The sequence below is a fragment of the Sander vitreus genome, chromosome 15 (assembly GCF_031162955.1).
Source record: "Sander vitreus isolate 19-12246 chromosome 15, sanVit1, whole genome shotgun sequence".
Taxonomy (NCBI): domain Eukaryota; kingdom Metazoa; phylum Chordata; class Actinopteri; order Perciformes; family Percidae; genus Sander; species Sander vitreus.
Window position 1 is genome coordinate 24,034,232 of NC_135869.1, and position 24,723 is coordinate 24,058,954.

The following is a 24,723-nucleotide window of genomic DNA, read 5'->3' on the forward strand; positions in this document are numbered from 1 at the left end:
ATCTGTGAGCCAGTCCTCTTTGCCGGGCGTGGTCCCTGCAGTGGTTGTGTTGTTGCTGCTGAGCGCCTGCTCCAGCAAGGCTCGCTGGGCGGTAGCTGGCAAGTAGAGGAAGGCATAAAGCAGCGCCAGCAGCAGCAGAGCCAGCAGCAGAGGAAGGCCCCAGTCTGATGTCATTATAGGCTCATTACAGCGAGCCTGCAGGAATGACTTATTCTCCATCGTGTGCAGACAGATCTGAATGTGGCAAGGTGAAAGAGAAATGTCTAAGAAAAGTTTGAAAACGCAGAAAGCCAGACGAGCTTGTCTTGTAAACTCACACTTGCAGTGATCAGCTCAGGTCCTGTTTTCCTCCTCAAAATTGGAAGAAAACACTGTATCCAGACACACAAGTACTCACACCTGTAGAGGAAACTAGTTTCAGAAAAGACCTGAACTGGTATTTTAGGCACGTTTAGTGGTCTGGTTCCAGTTCCGCACCAAGCTTTTAAATTCCTCAAAAGATCCAAAGATTATAAAGGGTAAATCCTAGAAAGTCACCTTGGACAACATGGAGTCAGCAAAATCCAGAGAAATACAATATCCAGGCCGGTAATCATTCACAAATCCCAAAACAAAAGATGAAACACTGACATTTGGCAATATTTCCAGGTAATTGTTGCAATTTACAGTAATAGTTAGAAGAACAAGAGAATATCCAGTTTTGGATCAAGGGAAAATAATAGATCCTTGTTGTTGAAAGAGATCATCATGGATGTCTTGAATGTCTGTCAGAGAAGCGTCTCTCTTCTTCGTCTTTTCTGTTATCTGACTGAATCGTTGTATTTGATTTCCACTGAATCTGCGTAGTGCCCCCTGCATCTCCTTGTGTGTGTCTGTCTGTGTGTGTGTGTGTGTGTGTGTGTGTGTGTGTGTGTGTGTGAGATGTTGTCATAGTGCATGCAGGTAAACATGCAAATCTGCCACTCGTTACGTAACAATAACCAGAAACCCAACAGACACAACGCCACCTTTGAATCCTATTCAGTAAAACCTTCATCTCATTTACCGCACACACACACACACACACACACACACACACACACACACAGTGGGAAGCAGATTAGGTTATGAAATTCCAATTATATAATAATTCTTTATCTTCTAAAGCAGATAAAAAACAGCATGTTTAAGGCACAGTATGTAAAACAATCAGAACTTTACTAATCATTTGTTAAATGACCTCTTATGAGGTCATAGCGTGACAGAATTAGCATGGAGAAATTATTAGTATTTGGAACATGCTGAAAATATGGATGCACAGCATGGAAGATGATTATAATGTAGGAATGGTTTGCGAAGTTTCTACTGACATTTCAATACTCTTTTTTTGCTTTGACTGAACCTGTAGATTATGTAGACAACTGCATTGATAGCTGTGAAAATTAAAAACTATGTGAGCACTGACTGACCCAGTTTGTGCATAAGTCATGTGCATAATTCAACATTTTAATAAGGTCTGAGTTATACATTTGTCATATCTTTTAGTGTTTTTTTGAAGAAATAGTGCAGCTGAAATAGCGGAAAAATATTTGGCATACTGTAGAAGTGATATCAGTGATGAACCATGAAACTGAGTTTACGTAAACATAGCAGAATTTTATCATCATTTACTGGTCAAACTAAAGTTTCCGGGCTGCTACATCTTCTATATGACAATAAGTCCTCAATATAAGGTCTATGCACTGTGGCACAAAACTGAAAACACAACAGCATTTCATTATCTCAAATACCACATGCTCTCAATGCTGGATGGAGTGAGTCATCAGTCTCAGGTCACAATACCAGGGGCCCTGCAACTGCATGGGGTATCTCAATGCAATGCAGGCAAAATAATGTTGTTGTAACACCTATGCTACTTTTTGGATGCTTTTATATAGGCCTTAGTGGTCCCCTAATACTGTATCTGAAGTCTCTTTTATATAGGCCTTAGTGGTCCCCTAATACTGTATCTGAAGTCTCTTTTATATAGGCCTTAGTGGTCCCCTAATACTGTATCTGAAGTCTCTTTTATATAGGCCTTAGTGGTCCCCTAATACTGTATCTGAAGTCTCTTTTATATAGGCCTTAGTGGTCCCCTAATACTGTATCTGAAGTCTCTTTTATATAGACCTTAGTGGTCCCCCTAATACTGTATCTGAAGTCTCTTTTATATAGACCTTAGTGGTCCCCTAATACTGTATCTGAAGTCTCTTTTATATAGGCCTTAGTGGTCCCCTAATACTGTATCTGAAGTCTCTTTTATATAGACCTTAGTGGTCCTCTAATACTGTATCTGAAGTCTCTTTTATATAGGCCTTAGTGGTCCCCTAATACTGTATCTGAAGTCTCTTTTATATAGGCCTTAGTGGTCCCCTAATCGGCCCGTCTGAGTTTTCATTTTCTCAAAGGCAGAGCAGGATACCCAGGGCTCGGTTTACACCCATCACCATTTCTAGCCACTGGGGGGAACTCACATTAATGTTAAAAAACCTCATAAAGTGAAATTTTCATGCCATGGGACCTTTAAACAAAGTATAGTGTATTGTTCTTTGTTAGCCTTATCCCAATCTTTTATCCAAGTGAAACAATCTGAGAGGGTGGAACTGCCCACAACACACTGACATATGAAACATGTCATTCTAAGTGATTATGGGGTAAATTATTAGGCAACTACAACTAGAGGATACTTACAAGCACAAACTGACCAGAGCTAACCATATGAGGACAAATAATGGAGATGGTTATTTCGTTATTTTCGTGGTCTATTACCAAGAAGCAGATTTATTGAATTACTGAATCATTTTTTTTAGATCAAAACCCGCAAATCCCCGCAAATCTGTAACATTGACTGATGAGGTTTTACTCAACAAAGTTATACAATACTGTAACTGAATAATTCAACTTCTTGAATAGACACCAACTAGGACACAGAACCACCACCAAAACTTCACACAGATAAGTAGGCTATAAGTGTGATCTAATATTCTACAAAATAACTCAAGAAATGAGTGTTATCAATTACTATTTTAGTATCTTAGACAAATATGATTGAGAAGATATAAGTGTATTTATTTATTATTATTGTAAATAAACAGTAGATATTGTGAGCCACACTCCATACCAGTTGGTGGCGTTAATGCACTAAATCGTTGTTTGCCAACCGCCAATAACCTCAAAGAAAAAGAAGAGGAAGCAGAAGAAGAAGAGGAGGAAGAGGAAGAAGAAGAGGCTCCGCAGCCCTCTGCAGCCCTCTGCCCAATCAGTGGTTTTGTTTACATTTGTGTTTCCTTATAGATGTACGCTTATATTCGGTATGTTGAAAAAAAAATCCACATATTAGTCTTGGCTGGTTGTTGTTCGAGGTAAGTTTTTGAGACAGTCGCACTACTATGACGCTAACATGTAACGTTATAGCTAGTTATCTTATGGTATACAGTAGCTACTAGCAAACCAACAGTGCTTGCAACCAGTGCATAAGTTGCTGCTACCTAACCAAAAAGTTGTTTTCCAGACTAATTGAAGAACTGGTAGCTGGGGTGGTGGTCGCTACAGGGTATTAGGGCTTTACGGCATAAGACACTTATTATTAGACAGGAAGACTACCTAACCTCAGGCACAAGAGAGGCTACTACCAGCTAACGTTACCTGTTCCTCTCACAGTCTTTAACGTGTTAATGTTTCGCAGCACTGTGGTTAAGACACTTAAACAGACTTTGTTTGTCAGTGTTTTGTTGTCAGTTATCAGAGCTGTTGCCAGCCTTTTGATTTTTTTTAACCCCATCCACTGCGTGATTCCACTAGTGGAAACTAAGTACATTTATACAAGTACTATACTAACGTTATACATTTAAAAACTTGCACATTATTAGAGTGTTTACATTTTATGCTTCTTCTATTCAACATGTCAGAGGGAAATATTGTAGGTTTTACTCTTCTAACAGCTACATTTGTTTAAACCTCTTTACTCTGCATATCAAAATTGAACATTATTAGTTTAAAAAATATGACACATTGTGACAGTAACATATCCAACAGGATATGAAGTAATTCAACTTAGCTTTATGTTTACTAGCTACAACATGAAATGCTGCCTACACATTAAGGCATCAGTAATAGTAATGCAATATATATCAGATTGAAAGAGAATATTCTCCATAATAAACACATGTACTTGTCCCCCCCCCCAAGTGCATTTTGCTGAAAATATAATAAATATATATATATTTTTTTTTTTAAAGATTATTTTTTTGGGGGCTTTTCCCTTTATTAGATAGTGACAGTGGCTAGACAGGAAGGGGGATGACACGCAGCAAAGGGCCGTAGGTCAGCTTCGAACCCGCGCCACTGCAAAGGCCTCAGCCTACATGGGGCGAATGCTCTTACTGGGTGATCTAGAGGCTGCCCCAAATTTTTTTTACTTTTAATAGTGCTTTTACATTGTTGTATTTATACTCCCAAGTTTTTTGAATGCTAATTGTAATTGCATCACTGTCTGATTCAGTTATCTGCAGGGCTGAGTGAGTTGTGTCAGTTAAACGCTGCACATGATGACCTCAGAGTCTGCCAGCCTGGAGAGCCTGCGCGTGCTGTTTCAGAGCGATGACTACATCGTGGTGGACAAGCACTGGGACATCCGCATCGACAGCAAGATGTGGTACGAGAAACACACCGTGCAGGCGCAACTTCGGCACCGCTTCCCACAGCTGGCAGACCCTAGCACCTACTATGGATTCAGGTCGGAATCGCACTTATTATACAAACTACATCACATACATCACGCTCATAAAGAGTGATAGTCTCATCATGTTTCTCTCCCCTCAACAGGTTCTGTCATCAGTTGGATTTCTCCACGAGTGGGGCTCTTTGTGTCGCCCTCAATAAGGCTGCTGCCGGCCGGGCTTACCGCTGCTTCAAGGACCGCACCGTCACCAAAGCCTACCTCGCCGTGGTATGGAACACAAACGCATTTGACACACATGCACACAACAGAGTTATTACCATATATCTGTGGGTCTGTCTTTTTCTCTTTTGTTTGAGAATTCAAAAGGAAATAATGTATGTGAATTGTTTTGCTTCTTAGGTACGTGGCTTGGTAGAAAAAGAGACACAAACTTTGGACTTCTCCATTGGCAAGAACTCCTCAGAGGGAAAAACACACATGATGTGTATTGAGGGAACAGAAGGTGTGTCTGTGTGTGTGTACAGTGTATATATACAGTTCAAGATGATTAGCAGTGATGGAAATGAATTGTTGAATACTTGATGATGCAGGCTTGGCATAATTGAACTATATTTCTTTACTTGCTGATCTCCCCCCCCATCCTTGTCCCGTCAGGTTGTGAGAACCCCAAGCCTTGCCAAACTGAGCTGATGGTTTTGGAGTATGGGTTCTATGATGGAGACCCTGTCACCAAGGTGCTACTGCAGCCACTCACTGGTAACAAAACTCATTTACTTCTTTTCATATAAGTGAAATTACACGTCTTCTTTTCACCTCATTTAGAAAAAAAATCGTAAAAGTTAGTATTTCCGGAAAACGGTCATCAAGTTTTTAAGTTGAAAGATTGCAAATGAAGAGTCAAACACTGGAATATATAACGGACGTGCTGCTCGATTGGGGAGCAGTGGCACTTGTGTGTAGAGTGTCAAACACATGGCATTTCTGGAATTTAAGCTCATGTTGCATAGAAAGATATTCAGCATATTGCTGGTGTTCCCACCCTTACTTGAAATGATCATTTTACAGACATCAACTTCATCAATTCTGTCATCTTTCTTTGTGAAATAAAGCCACGTTTTTGACTGTTTGTTCCTCTCCGCCATGACTCCTTCTTGTTGCAAGTTTCCAGCAGTGAAGATGCATGACTTTGACGTCATTGTCATTGTCACTGTTGGATAAACATGCCGACATTGATAAAAGAAATTGATGAGCTTCCCTCCTACCCCCCTTTTCCCCCAGGCCGAACCCACCAGTTAAGGGTGCACTGCAGCGCAATAGGCCACCCTATCGTTGGGGACTTTACCTACAGCTTGGGAGCGGACGACTCAACCTACCGGATGATGCTGCACGCCCACCTCCTCCACATTCCCCTGGAACCTGAGCCCCTGCTCGTCTCTGCTGGAGACCCCTTTCTCCCCGCGGTGGATCCCAAGTGGCTCCCACAGCGCTCATTACGGACACTGACGGCCACTGTGGAGGCGCTGCTGGACCACAGGGTGGAGGAAGACAGGAAGATCAAAGAGGAGAAGAAAGAGAGGACGAGAAGGGAGGAGGAGAAGAGGAAAGGACGCAGGGAACAGAGGATTGAGGAGGAGAGTGAGGAGCAGAGGATGCAGTGTCAGCAGTGGCTGAGTGAATGGGCTGGAGACTGATGTATTATTTTAATTGATTTAAGTTGTTTACTAAGCAAGGCCACGTTGAGCACGCATGCTCCATCTCACTGACCACTCGCGTTTGCATTGAGATGGCATACATGGAAGTGAACCCGTACCTTAATTCCCTCACAAAGCAGTTACAAACATTATGTTAGAAAACAATAGTGTCAGCATGTGTGCTGCTGCTTTCTTAAACAATTCAAACAACTGGGAGTTGCCGACTATAACCAGAGCCACAGAGCAGTTCCACAGCAGTAGCTGAGAAATAAGTGCTTTGCTCAAGTTTATGTTGACATGTAAGGGGTTGGGTTGATGCCTTACATTTATTGTAATATACATGGTGACATTTTTTTGTCACACGTCTGTGCTGTATATGGTCAGATGAACATACAATATGTCATTTTCTGCCACTATGGGATATCAATCAAAAATCACAAAAGACCGAGCAATGCTGTCATTGCAGTCAGTTTCTCCCGGTTAGGAATTCTTCTTTTCAAAAAATATGGACCCGGTGATTTAAACCAGTAAAACACTGAATAAAGCAGTTTCAAATTAAAAATCAGTGTTCAGTGTCTCCGATGCAGTTTGGCTCGTCAGCAGAGAACTACCACAGTTTGCTCAGCTTGTTTCTTTGATAACTTAAGATCCAGGGTTAGGTATAGGTATAGTCTGAAAAACGATCAAGATCTAGTGGCTTAAAACTGGATAAAAAGTAAATTTATGACAGCCTCTGGCAGACAACCACAATGCTGATGCATGCCCAAATTGGATATGACACTATTGACACGCACCGTGTACTTGATTAAAATTACAGATTTCTCTGGGTTTGAATATTGTTGGAAAGATTTTGGGTAATGTAAGTACACAACTTGACAAATATACAACATAGGTCTAGTCATTTTTAGACATTTTAATGCGGCCATTCTAGCTATTATATTTTTAACTCTGATTGCGGACCCTCAGCAGCAGCAAATGTTTTTTGTCAATGTCCAAATGCTGGTAAGTTCATGTGTGTTGTCACATACATACGCTGCATGGCTGTAACCTGTAACATACATGGAATCTACCCTGGATGTTTCTGTGCCTTTTGTTGTTTGTTGATTATTTTACAGCTTTAAATTAAACTGTTTACCTTAAAAAAAAATTTAACAACAAATGTCTACAATTTATTATTACTTTGTTCAGTACTAATATAAAAAGCTAAATAAATGGTTGAACAAGAATTAACCCTCTCTCTTAAATATTACTATTTCATCCAATTGGACTGAGTATCCTTTGGAGTACACATTATACTGCCTACATACAGTATGGTTGTTGAGCCCTGAGGCACACATAGCTCATCATTATTCCAGTGGCACACCTGTGCCGCTTCAATCCTGCATTACAAGTTGATGTCCTCTTGTTCTGTTGCAGCACCATGAGACAACTATTGTGCTAATTGAATCTGACAGAAATGTGTTGAAATCACACAGAAAACAATAATGAAAAAGACTGAACAGCGCATCTCTCTGCTTCTAAAATAAGTACAGTCTACACTGCATTGATCTGGATTGAATATGACATAAAATGTGTAGTTTGCTGTTGAGATTGTTGGCCTCAGGGGGTTAATAACACAGAATCCTTGTTAATGCTGTATGTCATCCAACTTCTATTAGGACATTGTTACTGAATTTCTGCTTGGGTTGATCCTGCAAATATTCCTAAAAGTTAAAATAACAATGACTGAAAGATATTTTAACTAAGCCCATGGAGTAGCGAGAACTAGACAGCAATGCTCATATGCTGTCTTTTTTAAACTTTATTCTTGCACTGCTATAGTTTTTATATTACCATGTTTACATTATTCTCTTATATTGTCCATATTTAATGCTGGTCTCTACACTTTATCCTTGCACTATTGGACTTATTTGCCCTACCACCATGACACACACTGTCATACTGAATCACAGGGTCAGTTTCTGCCCTGTCACTGAAGCGTCTCATTATTATACATCCCTTAGTACATTCATGTGGATTTTTTATTTTTTATCCCATGCTATTCATGTGGATTAGCTTTTTTATCATCCTGTTTGTGATGTATGTGAATGTTGTGTGTGATGTCTTAAGCTATTGGGACCTTGAATTTCCCCTTGGGATCAATAAAGTATCGATCTAGAACTACATTACCCATAATGCCCGGTGCTCTGTAGAAAAACGTCTGCAGGTTACCGCGTTCTATTTACCTCGCAACTCGGTGTAACACGCCCCCTGACCTCGGATTAACGAGCTCGGAACTCGTACAACCTCACAGTAGCCCGAGTTCAAAATCCAACATGGCAGCCCCCCTGTATCAATAGTTGCGAAAAGCTGCAGTAACATAAAGTTATAAGCACTTCTGTCTTATTTGTGTCACTAAATCAGTCGTTCACACAGGCATGTTCAACTTCTATCTGTGGACATGTTGTTACGCTGTTTGCATGCACAAAAAACGGCGTAATGCGTTGTTATCAACTGGTATTGCTACCAATATCTAACCGGGCTAGAGCTAATGAAAACAATGAAAATCCGACTTTTAAATAGAACGCGTTCAACTCGGGTATGACGTCATTCCCAGCTCCGGCTTCCGAGTTCCGAGGTAAATAGAACGCGGCATTAGCCACAAGGAAGCGAAGCACTGTCTATGGTAGCAGAGTGAGGGAATACCAGCTGTTTTATTTTACAAACCGGAGTTTAAAAAAGTGCTCTTTAGGTTTATTTTAGACGTGCAAAAGGTTGGAAGCATAACATAACCTCGTTCAAAATGAGCTTCTCGGTTTTCTCGTATGATAGTTTGGTTCATGCTGTATCAGGAGCAGTGGTAAGTTAGCTTTAACGTAACGTACGTTACTTTCACTATTAATGTAAGTGATTGTGTAATGGCAATGGCTATAGCTATATGGTTAGTGCTCGTACGCTTTAAATCTCCCACACAGCATGTTTTAGACCTGATAGCGCGACATACCACTATAAATAGACTTAAGATTTTTTAAATCTTGAAATGTTTAGACAAACATTTCCATTTGGCAATATATGGCAATACATTTAACGAATTTAATAGTGTTTTATGGTAATTCAGAAAATACAGTATATATTCGATGTTAGTGCGTGTTTTGTGCTATACATACTTTAAATTATTAGATTTCTCAATGGAGTTTGATGTAAGTTTTCTTCCATATTGAACAAAAATGCAATGCATACTGTGCCTCTTCCCTGAAAACTGATTGTAGCCTGTTTTAGGGAAGTGTGACTGCCATGTCAGTATTCTTCCCTCTTGATACTGCCAGACTGAGGCTACAAGGTAAGAAATTTGCAGTTAATATAGTTATTAATGTAATGTAGTTACTCAAAACTAGTTGTCTTTTCTTTGTGTTCAGTGGATGAAAATAGGAAGGCCCAATCAACTCCAGCCATTCTGGCAGAAATTGTCAAAGAGGAAGGACTGTGAGTACAAATGTTAGACCAGATTTGATGTAGTTTCTCACCAGTAAATTCTTGATTCTAGCTCAGTTCAGATATGAAAAAAATATATGAACACACACACACACACACATCACAAGCACCTCTCACATTTCCAGCTGACTCGAAAAAGGTGCAAAGAAAAGCAAGAGTAGGACATGCTCCTGTGCTTGCTCTGCAGACTAGCTCCATACAGAGGCTGGTTCCCGGTCATTTGCAGCCTGTGCTGCTCCAACTTTGTCTACTTCTACTGCTTCCACGGCCTCAAGGCTAGCTGGCTGAAGGGAAAGCAGTCGGCTCCAAGCACTGACTTAATCATAGGCATTGCTGCAGGTAAGAGGGTCATGTTTATCATAAAAGCCTTGTTTTAGTGGCTCGGGACAAGAAAGTCCATCCAATTTTAGTTTTGAGTCCACATCCATTTCTTAATGACTTTATTTGCATCTGCCTTCTTGTCTCTAGGTGTTGTTAACGTACTGCTGACCACTCCTTTGTGGGTGGTCAACACCAGGCTGAAGCTTCAGGGTTCCAGGTTTCGCAATGCAGACATACGGCCCACCAACTACTCTGGCATTCTGGGTAAATGGTTAATGTCTGAAAATGCTTATATGTTCTTATAAGATACTCTCATTCAGTATTTATCACCACATATAGTATGTAACATTTAGTGCCATACCTGGATGCTTTTTGGTTAAGACCTCTCTTTCTCTATTTTTTTTTTTAAATTAATGGTTGATTTGCTCTTGTTTTTCGCAGATGCATTTGCACAGATTATCCGTCACGAGGGTGTGGGAGCACTGTGGAACGGGACCTTAACGTCCCTGCTGCTGGTGCTGAACCCTGCCATCCAGTTCATGATTTACGAAGCCCTGAAGAGGCAGCTGAGGAGAGGAGTTCCCAGGGAGGTGAGTGAGGAGGAGAGAGAGAGAGAGAGAGAGAGAGAGAGAATTAGGAGAAAGATCAGAGCTGTACTTTAGAAAGATGAGCGATATATGAGGAACAAAGTTGGACAATTTGAGTTGAAAACGATTACTATGTTTTTTTTTTTATTATTCATCGCATCATTTTTACAAGAGATTTTACATTTTTGTTGTCTAATAACAAATTATTTGCATTGCCATTTCATTTTTTTTTGAGTGCATTGTCGAGCACAGTTTTAAACTAATTCAAAAAAAATCTATATAGAATAATAGAATACAATTTTCTTGCACAAACACAATAACAAAAATATTGTTGGCAGTGATCCCTCAAATGTTGTTATCAAAGAGCAGTGACAGGTAAAATTTTACAGGTAAAAAAAATTATTTACAATTAAAAATGTCAGTAACAGTATATATAGAATGAGAGCATGTTTTGAACATTACTGGAAATTGAAACATAAAATATAAACTATTTGAAAAGCCCAAAATATGTCTAAAAAGGGTTAGTATTCAAAAATACACTGTCACTGAATACCCTGAATATAATATAATTGATGTTATAATAATAATAATAATACAGTAATAGTGGCATATCATGGTAATAAAGTAAATATGCACACATATGCACTTAACCCATGGAAAAGTGAAGGAGGGAAGTTACGCCAGGTCATCCCATCATCTGGATGAGTAGACACTCGATATGCAGTAATTCTGTTCACATGATTTTTTGCGTGGCTTCAGCAGAGGCGAGAGACTGTTGAATCAGGTACTTAGCCAGGGGACTTGGAGACCAGATTCACAATAGAAATAGGAGACTCAGAGACCGTTAGCTTTAACCATAAAGTGTCTTCTAATAAATAATTCGAAGGAAAAGGGTAGTGGGTCAAACTTTAACTTAGGATTCTTCCCGTTCCGGAGTCCGTTGGCCTTCTCGTAGTCTTCTCTTAAAACAGCCTGTGCTGTGGGGGTTTTGAGCAGAGAGAGATGTCAGTCCATTTTCCCGGCCGATGTCTCCTTCCCAGGCGCTTGATGAAAAGCCACAGCGGTGTTGCCTGCTTGGCCCTTTGTTCCCAACTCTTTCTGCCTGTACGGACTTGAGCTGGCTCAGTTAATGCCTTCCCTGATTTACTGCTGGGCTGCAGGTGTGACCAGCGCCATGTGCCTAGTGGCTGCAGCACTTGCACTCACTCACCCACCTCACCAGTTAGTGGGGACATTTAAACCCTGTAAATCCTCTAGACAAGCATACTATATACTCCTCAGACCTTTTGACTACCACTACTATTATGAAAACTTGCACAAAAATGTAACAAGTTTTCTTCGTTCCCCTCAAGCTGTCATCTGTTGAAGTCTTCATCATCGGCGCTGTTGCCAAAGCTGTTGCCACCACTGTTACCTACCCACTGCAGACTATACAGTCCATTCTCAGGGTAGGTTTTGTGTGTACAGTATGTCTAAAGCCTGGGGGTTTTGTTTACACATGCAAAATGAGATGCCTGGTTGATATAAATGTATCATTAAAACCCTCCTCAGAGTTTTCAAATGTTTCTACATATAAATCCATCAGAATGGTTGATAAGGCTATAATCACAAATACAAATTCTACACATTGGAGCTTTAAGAGCACATATATTTGCTTTTGTTTTTAAATCACTACAGTTTGGTCAGTTCAACGAGTCAACGGACGAGTCAAAACTACTGTCCAGTCTAAGGACTATCAAGTGTCTATTGGTCAACAGAGTGAGGTGGGTATGCAGGCACGCAAATTACATTACATTTAGCTTATCTGAAGTGTATTTACACAAAAGTCTGACAACATTATGGAAAGGATTTCTAAGGAGGTCTACCTTTCTGTTAAAGAGTAAAATCCTTTTTTTAAACATAAAAACATCCTCGAAATTGCGTTAGCTAAATCCACCAGAATCTATATAAATAAAAAAGTAATTTTGCTGCTGCTGACTGCAGCGATCTCGCTTAATACTGGACCAATGTCAAAGATTGTTGTTCCCATCAGTCACTTAGGCACAAAACATAGGAAAATAGAGTCCAGGTTGAGAAAAAAAACAGTAGTTACACTTTAACATTTGTCTTTTTAACCATTCTATTCTTAATTATGTCCATAATAATGCTGCTCTTTCTCTGGCTTTTGTGTACGCAGAATGATATATGCAAAACACCTTCTGCATGAATAAATGTTTATAAGACTTCTACTCTTTCACATGTTCATAATTAAAAGGTTTCTTTCTGTTTTAATCGTGGTTTCCTTCTACAGGAAGTATGGCATGTTGGGTCTTTTTAAAGGCCTGGAGGCCAAGCTGCTGCAGACGGTGCTGACTGCTGCACTCATGTTCCTTCTCTATGAGAAGATTGCCAGCTGCACCTTCAGAGTCATGGGACTGAGCAGCAACCACTACAAGAAACGATAGCTAGCTTCACAACCACGGATGTTTGTCCACATTTAAAGCACTGACTGACTGTAGTGATCACTGCTTACACGATGATCCCCACGATGGGGACTTCAACTTTCGGGAAATACTGTCGCTTTCTTAAAAACAGTAAATCTTTAATTGTGACCTTATCCTACAAATACTCTACCAATAAAACATTACACACTTTAAGTAGACCTCTCGCTCTAATTCTACTGATTTTGTTTGTCTTTAAAACCTTGAGCTGCAGCTGAGAAGTCCATCTGCATGTGAGATGACTCTCCAACTCTGGTCCCTGGGCTCCTTCCTCTACAGTTGGTCAAGGTTAGAACAGACCAGCTCAATCTTCTCCCGTCTGCCTGGGTTCTGCCTCAAAACGGCTTGGAGAGACAGGACTAAGTTACTGCATCACTTCCTTAAGTTTTATCTTCCATGTACCAGCACAGTGGCCAACATGACATCACCGGGTTCTGAACAGAAACGAGAGAGTCATTACTGGAAGGAGTAAAGTGAGTTTCATTAGAAGAGAAATGAAACCAAATCAAAGCTGCAGATCCTGCAGAGCCTTTCACCAGTCTGACAGAGTCTGGAGAGACAGAGAGAATTTGGATTTCAAAATAAATTAGATATTTCATTTTTTATTCCTTCCTTTTATGGGGGGGGGGGTGTCTGCGTGTCAATCACTGCTCATGCACACGCATTCATTCTCCCTTGTGGGTGGAGGGGCTTAGGAGACACTCTTGGGCTTCAGCGGAAAGGGGAAAGGGGGGGAGGGACTGAGAAGTTGTTGATGTTCACATTTTCTGGCTAAGTCCTGGATCTTCGCAATCCTACCTACAGCACCTTTAACATAAACTGGGGGCAGGGAGTTGCCCGAAGATGAGATGAAAACATGAATACGCAGAACACAAGGTCAACAGACAGATTTATATAGAGTTAACCCAGTGGATTTCTTACAGCATGCTAAAACTAACAACTGAATGCACGACCTCAATAAAAAATGATCATAACTTTCTTCAGCCCTTTTCTAAACACTTACAAATGAATGGAAATTGATTCAAGAGATTTAAGATATTGAATCTCTTTAGCTAGTATGGCATCTATTGATGCCAGAAAGAAAAGAAAAAGGTCCCGTGGCAGCATTTGTGAAACCACAAACGTAATAGTTTTAACTAAAAATACTTGACTACATTTTATTGATAATACCTGTTTATTGTTACTGAGGCCATGTTTTGAATGCAGGAGTCAAATGAATGAAACGCATGAAAACCTGGTAAGATATGAAATTATGTGACAAAAAAAAATTATTCAATCTGTTCATTAAAATGACAACGACGGCAACTTTGAAACCGTAAAATAAGAAAACTATCTCATGAACAAGCAAGATTCTTCATTGTAAAGCATTTTTTCACATAAAGAAGGTTAAAATGAAGTATTATTTTTCAGTTTTGCAAATGTGTGAGCCTTTCAGCTGACTTGGGTCACTGTCCTGCTCTCATGTGTGCTCACTTTATGTCGTTGATGATGCAAAAATGCACAAACGGGAATGAATTTCATTAGAAGCCGAGAATAAAACACCGAGGCTTAATTTCTATTATGCTTTTCAAAGTCCAAGACAACAGAAATTTAAAATGGTTATTTAATATTATTAATATAACGTTTTATATTTTTTTAATTCCAACCGAGTTAAATTAAATACTATAGTATAGTGCATTAAATGTTCTCCTAACTTTGAAATATATAAAAAAAAAGATATATATATAAAAATCCAGAAATGTACCATTGTATATTTATTTTCTAGGACTACTGTAACTGTATGTTAATATTTCCCAAAATACACTACCTCATATCAGACAGCATCAGGTCAGACTGGTGTCCTAGCACACACCATGGGACACACCATAGATATGGGGACACACGTGGACTAGTAGTGATTGTGAAGGGACCAAACGTGCGATAGCTCTAAGCAGCACCGTACCGGAAGGTAGATCGTTCATCCTCATACTATACAGATCGGAGGTCCAACATCTAACGTGACGCGGCGGTAGCTCAGACTTTCACAATTATATAAACGCTCCAGCGGCTGTAGCTCTCCCTAATAACAAATAGTACTAAAGTTAAACTGTGCCTTTTTCACCACCATGGCTTCAACAACCACTAAAGAAACAGAGAAGCACTGCGTCCTATGCTGCCAAGAAGTCAATATCTTCGCCTTGGGAAAATGCGACCACCCAGTTTGTTACCGCTGCTCCACCAAAATGAGGGTCCTGTGCGACCAGAAGTACTGCGCCGTCTGCCGGGAGGAGCTCGACAAGGTGCGCATTTCTCCTCTACTGTGCCTCGGGGATGGCGCCTGGTGGTGCTAACTAGGCCGCATCGTTCTGGTATTATTGTACTAACAATAATTTGTATGATAACATCTAAGGCGGATTCATAATAAACGAAAAGCATTGCTGGTAAATAATAAATAGCGACCAGCGGTGTTTACCAACTGTTCAGACTAATATGTTTTTTTCTCGCTGTCATTAGCTTAGCTAAGGTAAGCTAACATTAGCAAGTCCAATGTAGGTTAGCTAGTTAGAGTTAGCTAGCTAAACGTTGACAGTGTCCAGCTAGTCCAGGGGGTCCCAAAGTGGGGTCATTGAGGGCGGTTCCAGGGGCTCCCCAGCAAAAAGGGAAATAATTTATTTTCACTATACCGTTAATCCTATCCATAAGTAACACAATGACAGAATGTACGACTATTTTTGGTCTTGGGATTCTTACACTTTCTGTAATACAACAACTAAAAGCACAGCTTATCAAATAAGGGTCAATTGTCTAACTTTTGTCAGTTTATAGGTCCTTGGCGTGAACATGTTTGGTAAATCACCGTGCTAGTCTACCCGGGCGTATCCTGTTTAGCTTAATGTGACAATGAATTTGTGATTCAGTGAACTGTCGATGCAATTAGCTAGTAGAACATGTTCACCTCTCAAACAAACCAGCTTGTGTACGGTAAATAGTTTAGCTGGTTGTTAGTGTCTGTTTGCTGGTCACGCATTCCTTGTGGAAATCGTTCCTCTCAGAAACGGGTGGGTAGCTAAATACATGTCAGGCAACCTGTCAACTCTGACAGTGTCATACCAAAAGGGCCTCGCTACCTTCCACTCCCTTCAAAATATCGCTAGCTGTCAACAACGTTCAAATATAGATATTGTAAAATGTACAAGTACAGTACCGGTCAAAAGTTTGGGGTCACTTAGAAATTTCCATTCCACTCCATTATAGACAGAATACCAGCTGAGGTTGTTTTTTTTAACCAGGGCAGCAGTTTTCAGATTACATTATGTGCTTACATAATTGCAAAACGGTTCTCCGATGTTTTCTCCGTTAGCCTTTTAAAATGATATCAGATTAGTAAACAGAATGTACCTTTGGAACATTGGATGAATGGTTGCTGATAATGGGCAATGTAGATACTGCATTAAAGATCAGCCACTTCTTTCTACAACAGTCGAGAACCCTTTTGCAGTTATGTAAGCACATAATGTAATCTGAAAACTGCTGCCCTGGTTAAAAAAAACAACGCAACTGATCTCAGCTGGTATTCTGTCTGTAATGGAGTGGAATGGAAATTTCTAAGTGACCCCAAACTTTTGACCGGTAGTGTATATACAACCTGCTGTACTGGCTGGGATTCATAAGGTGACTGCATTCCCATAATTCCATAGGATGCACTACCTACGATCTTTATAATAGGAGCATCATTTTCAGTCTTACCAAACTCTTACAAGTAATATCGTAAAACCTGCCTCGGAATAGTGCTGGGGTTAAATAATCGATTCTCCAATTAAATTCATTCTTTTAAATATGTTGCTCATTGCTCGTACAATTTACAGCATAAGTTATCTGAGAATCTTTTTTTAACCAAGCAAAATTTGTATTGTAACTGAATCAGATCGGGAATTTATTGGGGATACCCAGCCCTACCTCAGAATACACTTTTTTTCAACAGTGCACTAAAGCCTTACTATCCCTCCACTTTCCCACAAAGTGTGTGTGTGGCATGAGATGTTCAGCAGTTTTTTATGTTCCGACTGTCATGTTTTTCTCAGGTGGTGTTCGTGAAAAAACTGGAGGCCTTCTCGTCTCTGCCCTACCAGCAGTTCCCCTGTGAGAAGAAGCACAACATCTATTTCTGTGATGAGAAGATCTTTGCCCAGTATAGGTACTGCTCTGCTCTATTCTCTATTTTTATGATTGTCTTATCCATAGACTGTTGTTCGTTTTAAGTTGACAGTGCCAGCAACTACAATCAGTGGTGACTCAACCAGCAGTCAAGTGCTGGTAACATTTGCCTGTGTCTGCGGTACTCCCTCTTTGGTGACATCATTTAAAATGAATACCACGGTCACTGAATAGAAACTGTCGGTGTAAAATAATGAAAACAAGATTGTAAATGTATGGTCAAAAATGAACAGTGTGTTACATTCATTCTTTATTGGTAGCCTCGATTTCTTTAATGCCTGTGTTTGATTTTTCAGTGGAACGTTTTCCGTGGGAATATAACTATATATAACGAATATTGACTTTATTGCCCTAAGTAATTTCTCTTTGTTACCAGGAGCTTATTTTGTTTGGTTTTAATCATGACTGTAGTTTCTGATTGTGTGTGTGTGTGTGCGCGCTCTAACTCGACACTGATTGAGTTTTCTTTACCAGGCATCTGCTGTTGCCAGAGTGCCTCCGCTGTTCAGAGCCGAAGGTCTTCTCCAAGTTTGAGGAGCTTGAGCAGCACATGAGGAAGCAGCATGAGCTCTTCTGTTGCAAGCTCTGCACAAAGCATCTCAAGGTATACTCATCTCCAACCAGCTGATGCAGGGGGGCTTGTCAAGTCTTTGGTCAGAGTCATAATACCACAGAGATACAGCCCTAGCTCAAGCAGTCCTTACAGTATTAACATATCGATCAGAATGCGTGCGCTAAGTAGGTTGACCTATTCATTCACTATTAATTCATTTCTGCCAAAATTTAAAACGCACACTAAGTACAACTGAAAGTGTTTTGGCATCAGGTTAACAACACCACGAAAGGAAAAATTATTTTTTTATATTGATATTTCAGAATTATGAGTGAATACGGATTCATCTAATTGTTCCCAGCATCAGTTGTTTTGTAGCTATCTATAATTATCTTTGCAATGTGATCTACATTATGTATTTATAGATGGAAAGATATATTTTTGCCCCATTTATTTATTTAAAAAAAAGTATCTCGGTCCTTGATGCACTGGAGCACTGGCTTGTAAATAAAGTAGAAACTATTGGAACATTTTGATGACATGTTATGTCTAGATTTGTTCTTTAAACTTTACCTCTCCCACCAGATCTTCTCCCATGAGCGTAAATGGTACAACCGCAAGGAACTGGCACGTCACAGATTACATGGAGACCCAGACGACACCAGCCACAGAGGACACCCGCTCTGCAAGTTCTGCGATGACCGTTACCTTGATAATGATGAGCTGCTTAAACACTTGCGCAGGGACCACTACTTCTGCCATTTCTGTGATGCAGACGGTTCCCAGGAATACTACAGGTGTGTATAGCTTAGTTTTACACACACACACACACACACACACACACACACACACACACACAGAGAACCCCCATTTGGTCACTATAGGGGTCGCTCTATAGGTCAAGGCAGTTGTTATAAATTTAATTTTTTGAACCCTGCTATCAACAGTGATTACCCGTACCTGAGCGAGCACTTCAGAGAGAGTCACTATCTGTGTGAGGAGGGCCGCTGTGCCACAGAACAGTTCACCCATGCATTCCGCTCTGAGATTGACTACAAGGCCCACAAGGCTGCAGCACACAGCAAGAACCGAGCAGAGGCTCGACAGAACCGCCACATCGACCTGCAGTTTAACTACGCCCCGAGACAACAGAGGAGAAATGAAGGTTGTGAGCATGTTATTGCTCTGTGTTTGTGTCTGTGTGAGAGAGACTTATGTTGATATAACTGTAGTTTGAAGGTGAATAAACTTTGTGTGTGTGTCTGTGTCTCCTTAGGTACGGTGACAGGCGAGGACTATGAGGAGATGCGTCAGACTAGAGGAGGAAGAGGAAGGCCTCATGGGGGACAGAAGAGCTGGAGATACACCCGGTAAGTCTAGGTTATCATTGCTGTGTGATTGGATGGAGATTTATGACTGTGTATCGCAAGTAAGCATCAGACCCGCCACTTCACATGTTGTGGGGTAGACTCATTTGTATCTGTGCACCAACAGGAAACAGAACATTTGCACAATAGACAAATATGTGAATGCTATCGTGAGCCTGACAACTGGACTGCCGAGCATCCAGTGCCATTGTTGAAGAGTGAACATGGAAAATATTTGATGAATGGCTGTATGATGTTGTCACAACTGAGTGCCACAACCCTGTACTGTATTTTCAATTGCCAAGTGCCAATGCAAGTAACTATGATTGGACGATATGAAAATAGAAGTGATCGCCCCAAGCCTAGTAGCTGTTACAGTCAAATTCCCATCAGTTCTCTGTCATTTTGTCACATATTGGTTTCCTTTTGCTTTTGAGTTTTGAATTTGAATGTGTGTTTGTCCATGTAGAGATGAAGAGGACAGGGAGGTGGCAGCTGCTATGAGGGCATCCATGGCAAAGCATAGACAGGAGGAGAGAGGAGCCATGCAGGAGAGAGGAGCCATGCAGGAGAGAGGAGCCATGCAGGAGAGAGGAGCCATGCAGGAGAGAGGAGCCATGCAGGAGAGAGGAGCCATGCAGGAGAGGATCGCTCCCAAACACTGCAGAGAGGAGAGGACGGAGAGAACAGAACCAGAAGAGTCCAGACACAGGACCGGACACATCAAGCCAATAAGCAAACCTCCAGGTGGAAAAACGAAAATATTAAAAGTATACTTGTTGTTCTGGGTGTGTTGTTTTTTGCATTTACCATTTGGTTTAGTTGCACAGCTGTCCCCTAAATAGTCTTGTTGCATCATGGGATGCCAGTAATTTAGCTGTAACGGCAAATACAAGTATTGCAGGAGCAGCAGAGAGATCATCACCAGCCAAACCCTCAGTCTGCTGACGTATTTGTTTCTCTTTAACAGTAAGAACGATGAAGACCGCCAATCTAGGTGATGAAGAAGACGACTTCCCAGCTTTAGGAGCCAGAGCTGCTCCAGCCATGTAAATTTTTACGCACAGTACAAACTGCAATCCTCATCATACACCATGGTGTGCTGAAATGTTCAATTTCTGTTGTTGCTGTCTTTCTTTCCAGTGTAAAGCCATGTCATGCGACGCTAACAGCAGCCCATGCAGCTCTGAAGGAAGACGACTTCCCTAGCCTCTCAGCTGTATCTGTTGCATCCCCTATGACCCCAGCTTACTCTGCCCAGCCTAAGAAGAATTCCTCTTTCCAGGAGGAGGATTTTCCGGCGCTCGTGTCCAAAATCCGGCCCCTCAAACATGCAGCTGGCACCAAGTCTGCTTGGTCCAACCATACTGCTGTAACTAAACCCAACACTCAACCCCCACCGTCCTCAAGACCTCCTCCTCCTCCTCTCTCAACTTCATCTTCTGGTCCTCAGCTCCTCTCCTCAAACTCTTCATCTTCACGGAGGAAGAAGAAGGTAGGCGAGAACGGAAAACCAACATCTACCCGGTCTCCTCCTTCATCTGATGATGATAACAACGGAATGACTCAGCAAGAGTTCCGCTCAGTGCCCACCATGATGGATATCTCCTCTTTGCTCACTGTTAAAGGAGGCAAGAGCAAACCCTCTGCTGTGACCACCAACCCTTCAAATCCGACCCCCAACACTCCCCCTACCTCCAAAGCCAGCAAGAAGAAAAAAATGCAGAAGAACACGGCTGATCCCTCTACGTCTGTGTCTTCAGTGTCAGGGACGACACAAACTGTGGTTGCAAACTCAGTGGAAACAGCGGCACAAAAGGAGAACGTCCCTGAGAAAAGTTGGAACAAACCCCCCTCCAGTGCTGCGACAGCACCACTGATGAGTGGATTGGCTAATGGCCACCCTGAGAAATCACCACCCATTAGTAAGGAGGCAGTTGCAATAACCCTCCATCCCAAGCCAGATCCCCCTCTTGATCAGGAGGAAGAGTTCCCTGCTCTCATGACCAAGAACCCACCACCAGGTACAGCACTACATAATATCCACACTGTTCTATCTATTGTCTTTTTTTAACAATTTCTTTTCTCCCCTTATCTTTTTTTACTTAATATCATACATAATGCCTTACCTTACACATTAAGGTCAGTTGATGTGGTCATCCTGTTGCAGTAGTACAGTTGTAGCTCACACACTGTGTTAATCTCTCAGGCTTCAAGTCCTCCTTCCCGCTGAAGGCCTCAGCTCCTGCCCCATCCCCAGCTTTGCACCCACCTCCACCTGGCCTGGGTATCTCAGCCACTAAACCTCCCCCTGGATTCACTGGGATCCCCCTCAACAGCAATGTGGTGGAGCCCGCTCCGTCTGCAGTCAACCCGTAAGATAATCTCCCTTTTTATACAGGATCTCCTTTTGGTTTGTCCGTTTGACTAATATTTTGTTGATCTCAATGTTGGGCTTGTGAGGTACTAAGTGGGTGAATGCATGATTTAAAAAAATAAAAAAAAATAAAAAAAAAATATTGCATTGTGTCCAAGGCCCCCCAAGGTGTCAAGCAGTGGTTACCTGGTGCCAGAGGACTTCCATCAGAGGAACCTGGAGCTAATCCAGTCCATTAGAAAGTACCTCCACAACGATGAGTCAAAGTTCAACCAGTTCAAAAACTTCTCTGCACAGTTCAGACAGGTACTTGCCACATTATAATCAAAATTATGATCCTGAGAAGTATTTTGTGACGTTCCCATCATTAATCACAATTTTTACTCTTGGAATTGTGTACACAAATTATTATAACAACGGATGAAGTTTGTATTCTATTAATGTTCTAATACAGAAAACATACTCATTAGTTGGTAAATGTGGATACAAAAACAGATATAATACTACAGTTTTGAAGCCCCAAGTAAATAGTTACGTGTCGATAGCTTGATGGCTTCCTTTACCCTTCTCCTGACCTGCTCACTTTGTTCCCAGAGTGTGATATCAGCAGTCCAGTACCACAGCAGCTGTAAGGACCTGCTCGGAGATGACTTCAACCGCATCTTCAACGAGCTGCTGGTGCTCTTGCCAGACACTGGCAAGCAGCAGGAGCTCCTGACTGCCCAGGCAGACTGTAAGGCGCTGGAGAAGCAGTCAGGCACTGGAGGAGGAAAGAAGAACAAGAACAAGAAGAACGCCTGGCAGATGCCGACCGCAATGGCTAACGCAGCAGCTGAGCTGGACTGCCAGGTGTGCCCCACTTGCAGACAGGTACTGGCCCCTAAAGACTTCAACTCCCACAAAACCCTGCACACTGGGGAGAATGAGGAGTTCCCTTCCTTGCAGTCAATTAGCCGTATCATCAGCTAGCCCCTCGTTTTCCTCAGCTCCGTTTGCCATTGTGGGTCAGGATTTCAGTTGCCCATGCAGCAGCCAGTGTGGAAAACAGCAGCCTGTTTGTTGGGGACCATGTCCCAGTGGAGATTGGGGCTTATAGCTCATAACAAATTGGAATTTAAGATGGTTTATGGTGTTATTACTTTCTAAGGGGATCATGTTGATAGGTTTATGTGGATGGTTTCACAGTTTAAACAGTGTTGCCCCGTCTCAGCTCTTATTTCCACTCGCATCCCTCGAGGACGTCTCCAGCTGGCACTGGCACCGGCAACGTCTAACTAGAACTGTTGATTTATTTAATGAAAGAGGAGAGACAAGCTAAGGCCTTACTTGAATGCTTGCTTCTTATTACAAAAATTGTATTGATTTACATTTTTTACCTTGCTTTGTGTTTTCACTTAGACCGAAGATGACAAAATGTATTTTGTTAACATCAAAGTTGATAAAGTATGTATGATATCGCCAGCGGGGCTGCTTGGTTAAATAACAAAATAAACACATGTTCGGTTTAACTATTTAGCACCATATTTATTTAAGTGTAGTTTAATTGTTTGTTTGTTGCTTCATGCAGAGGAAGGCCTGTTGAGTGTTTGAGTGAATGGATTGTTAGCGTTGTGTAGGAGGAGTTGACAGGAAAAAAAGCTGCTTCAGAAATCAGAACAAATTTAGGTTGACTGTTTGAATGTTTTTTTAATGTATACCATTTTCTTTTATTCTGTTCACATCACTCGCCATTAGATGTGGTTAATCAGCTGATTGATGGGCTGGCTATTTAGTGGTGTTGCACAAGGTTTCAAATGGAAACTAAACGATGAAACCGTGAATTGCGTATTTTCGCAGTTGCATGTTCAAATAATCTATCTAGTTTTAAAGCATCAGTAGGAAAAATGACACAAACCACTGAGGTTACCAGTAACTCTTTCTATTTGTCTCAAGGTTTTATTAAGGTATACATTTTGTTATAATGAGTAATAATGAAGAAATTCCTAGTGTTATCATAATGCTTGCAACACAAAAAAGCAGTCATTCCCCTACTCACTCTCCACTCTGCCTCCGTCTAATTCCAGCAGTGACACACTGGGCATGTTTACTCTGTTAAGGCTCTGACGCACCAACCAGACGGCCGACCATCGACAGAAAAGGCAGTCGGACTGATCAGTCAGCTCCCCGAGGTCAAAAAAGTGCCTCGGAACACACCGAAGCGATGTCGACTTGAGCGTACGTTCTGACTCAATACGTCTCCATAACAGCAGGCGGCGCTAATCTGTATTGTCGCCCAAAAAATGAAAAGCGGAAATGACGGAACATCTGAGACGGAGACATCTGAACAGAGCACGCTGTCGTCAGTCATTGTTTTCATCAGAGTGTGTTGATAGTAGTCAAGAATGATCGTTGTTGTCATCACTCGCTGAATGGAAGAAAATATACGATGGCTAGTAATAATACTGGTGTTGTCAGCTCCGGTTTTCTCGTGCACTTATTCGCTAGTCAAGGGCTAGCACTCCACCAATCAGATTGGTCACTGAGTCCGACTGCCACACCGGCCGATTCAACAACTCAAATCGGCCAAAATGAACTGACGACGGCACGGAACACACCGAACGGACTCGAGTCTGACCTCGCCAGACTGTCCGACGGCCGATAATCGGGTTGGTGTGTCAGCGCCTTTTAGAGGGGGACTAGTTCCATCCAGTACAGAATATGCTCATCTTCTCTCTCAGGACCCTTCGCCTGCTCCGCTGCCCACCTGGTGTGTGTCTGTCCTGTGTGTATGTGTGTGTTTGTCTGAATGAGTGTGTGTGTATATAGAGTTTGTGAACATCATACAGCAGCTTACTCTATTTTATGTCTGGCTTCAATAAAGCTGTTTCTGTCAGCACTGTATGTTTCTGTATCTTTGTTAGGTAGGGGGGTGTGTGTGTGTGTGTGTGTGTGTGTGTGTGTGATAATAAGACATACTTGCCACAGAACATAAACTGTGTGACTT

General features: G+C 41.4%; 3 protein-coding genes across 3 annotated transcripts; all 3 read left to right on the plus strand.

Annotated features, from left to right (window-relative positions):
* Positions 1–3,201: 3,201 nt before the first annotated feature.
* On the plus strand, positions 3,202–7,616 carry rpusd1 (RNA pseudouridine synthase domain containing 1). Its single transcript, XM_078270433.1, has 6 exons — positions 3,202–3,380; positions 4,520–4,753; positions 4,843–4,966; positions 5,099–5,201; positions 5,354–5,455; positions 5,978–7,616. The coding sequence occupies exons 2-6, from the start codon at positions 4,563–4,565 to the stop codon at positions 6,388–6,390; spliced, it is 933 nt and encodes a 310-aa protein (XP_078126559.1). The 5' UTR covers positions 3,202–3,380; positions 4,520–4,562; the 3' UTR covers positions 6,391–7,616.
* Positions 7,617–9,003: 1,387 nt separating this feature from the next.
* slc25a17 (solute carrier family 25 member 17) lies at positions 9,004–13,405 on the plus strand. The gene is made up of 9 exons (XM_078270432.1): positions 9,004–9,229; positions 9,649–9,709; positions 9,786–9,852; positions 10,049–10,200; positions 10,330–10,446; positions 10,624–10,772; positions 12,122–12,217; positions 12,447–12,532; positions 13,060–13,405. The coding sequence occupies exons 1-9, from the start codon at positions 9,173–9,175 to the stop codon at positions 13,211–13,213; spliced, it is 939 nt and encodes a 312-aa protein (XP_078126558.1). The 5' UTR covers positions 9,004–9,172; the 3' UTR covers positions 13,214–13,405.
* A 1,722-nt stretch (positions 13,406–15,127) lies between these two features.
* znf598 (zinc finger protein 598) lies at positions 15,128–24,615 on the plus strand. The gene is made up of 12 exons (XM_078270428.1): positions 15,128–15,528; positions 17,311–17,423; positions 17,918–18,047; positions 18,582–18,793; positions 18,944–19,161; positions 19,273–19,366; positions 19,833–20,110; positions 20,334–20,412; positions 20,507–21,387; positions 21,573–21,738; positions 21,899–22,046; positions 22,335–24,615. The coding sequence occupies exons 1-12, from the start codon at positions 15,355–15,357 to the stop codon at positions 22,707–22,709; spliced, it is 2,868 nt and encodes a 955-aa protein (XP_078126554.1). The 5' UTR covers positions 15,128–15,354; the 3' UTR covers positions 22,710–24,615.
* Positions 24,616–24,723: the final 108 nt, after the last annotated feature.

Bases quoted from the DNA above. Each gene is read 5' to 3' on its own strand.
- znf598 (XM_078270428.1), top strand. From the start codon at position 15,355: ATGGCTTCAACAACCACTAAAGAAACAGAGAAGCACTGCGTCCTATGC. The intron at 19,162-19,272 runs GTTGTGAGCATG...GTGTCTCCTTAG, and splicing joins ACAACAGAGGAGAAATGAAG to GTACGGTGACAGGCGAGGAC. The intron at 21,388-21,572 runs GTACAGCACTAC...TTAATCTCTCAG, and splicing joins GACCAAGAACCCACCACCAG to GCTTCAAGTCCTCCTTCCCG.
- rpusd1 (XM_078270433.1), top strand. From the start codon at position 4,563: ATGATGACCTCAGAGTCTGCCAGCCTGGAGAGCCTGCGCGTGCTGTTT. The intron at 4,967-5,098 runs GTATGGAACACA...TTTGCTTCTTAG, and splicing joins CCAAAGCCTACCTCGCCGTG to GTACGTGGCTTGGTAGAAAA. The intron at 5,456-5,977 runs GTAACAAAACTC...CTTTTCCCCCAG, and splicing joins GCTACTGCAGCCACTCACTG to GCCGAACCCACCAGTTAAGG.
- slc25a17 (XM_078270432.1), top strand. From the start codon at position 9,173: ATGAGCTTCTCGGTTTTCTCGTATGATAGTTTGGTTCATGCTGTATCA. The intron at 9,853-10,048 runs GTGAGTACAAAT...CTTGCTCTGCAG, and splicing joins ATTGTCAAAGAGGAAGGACT to ACTAGCTCCATACAGAGGCT. The intron at 12,533-13,059 runs GTGGGTATGCAG...TTCCTTCTACAG, and splicing joins CTATTGGTCAACAGAGTGAG to GAAGTATGGCATGTTGGGTC.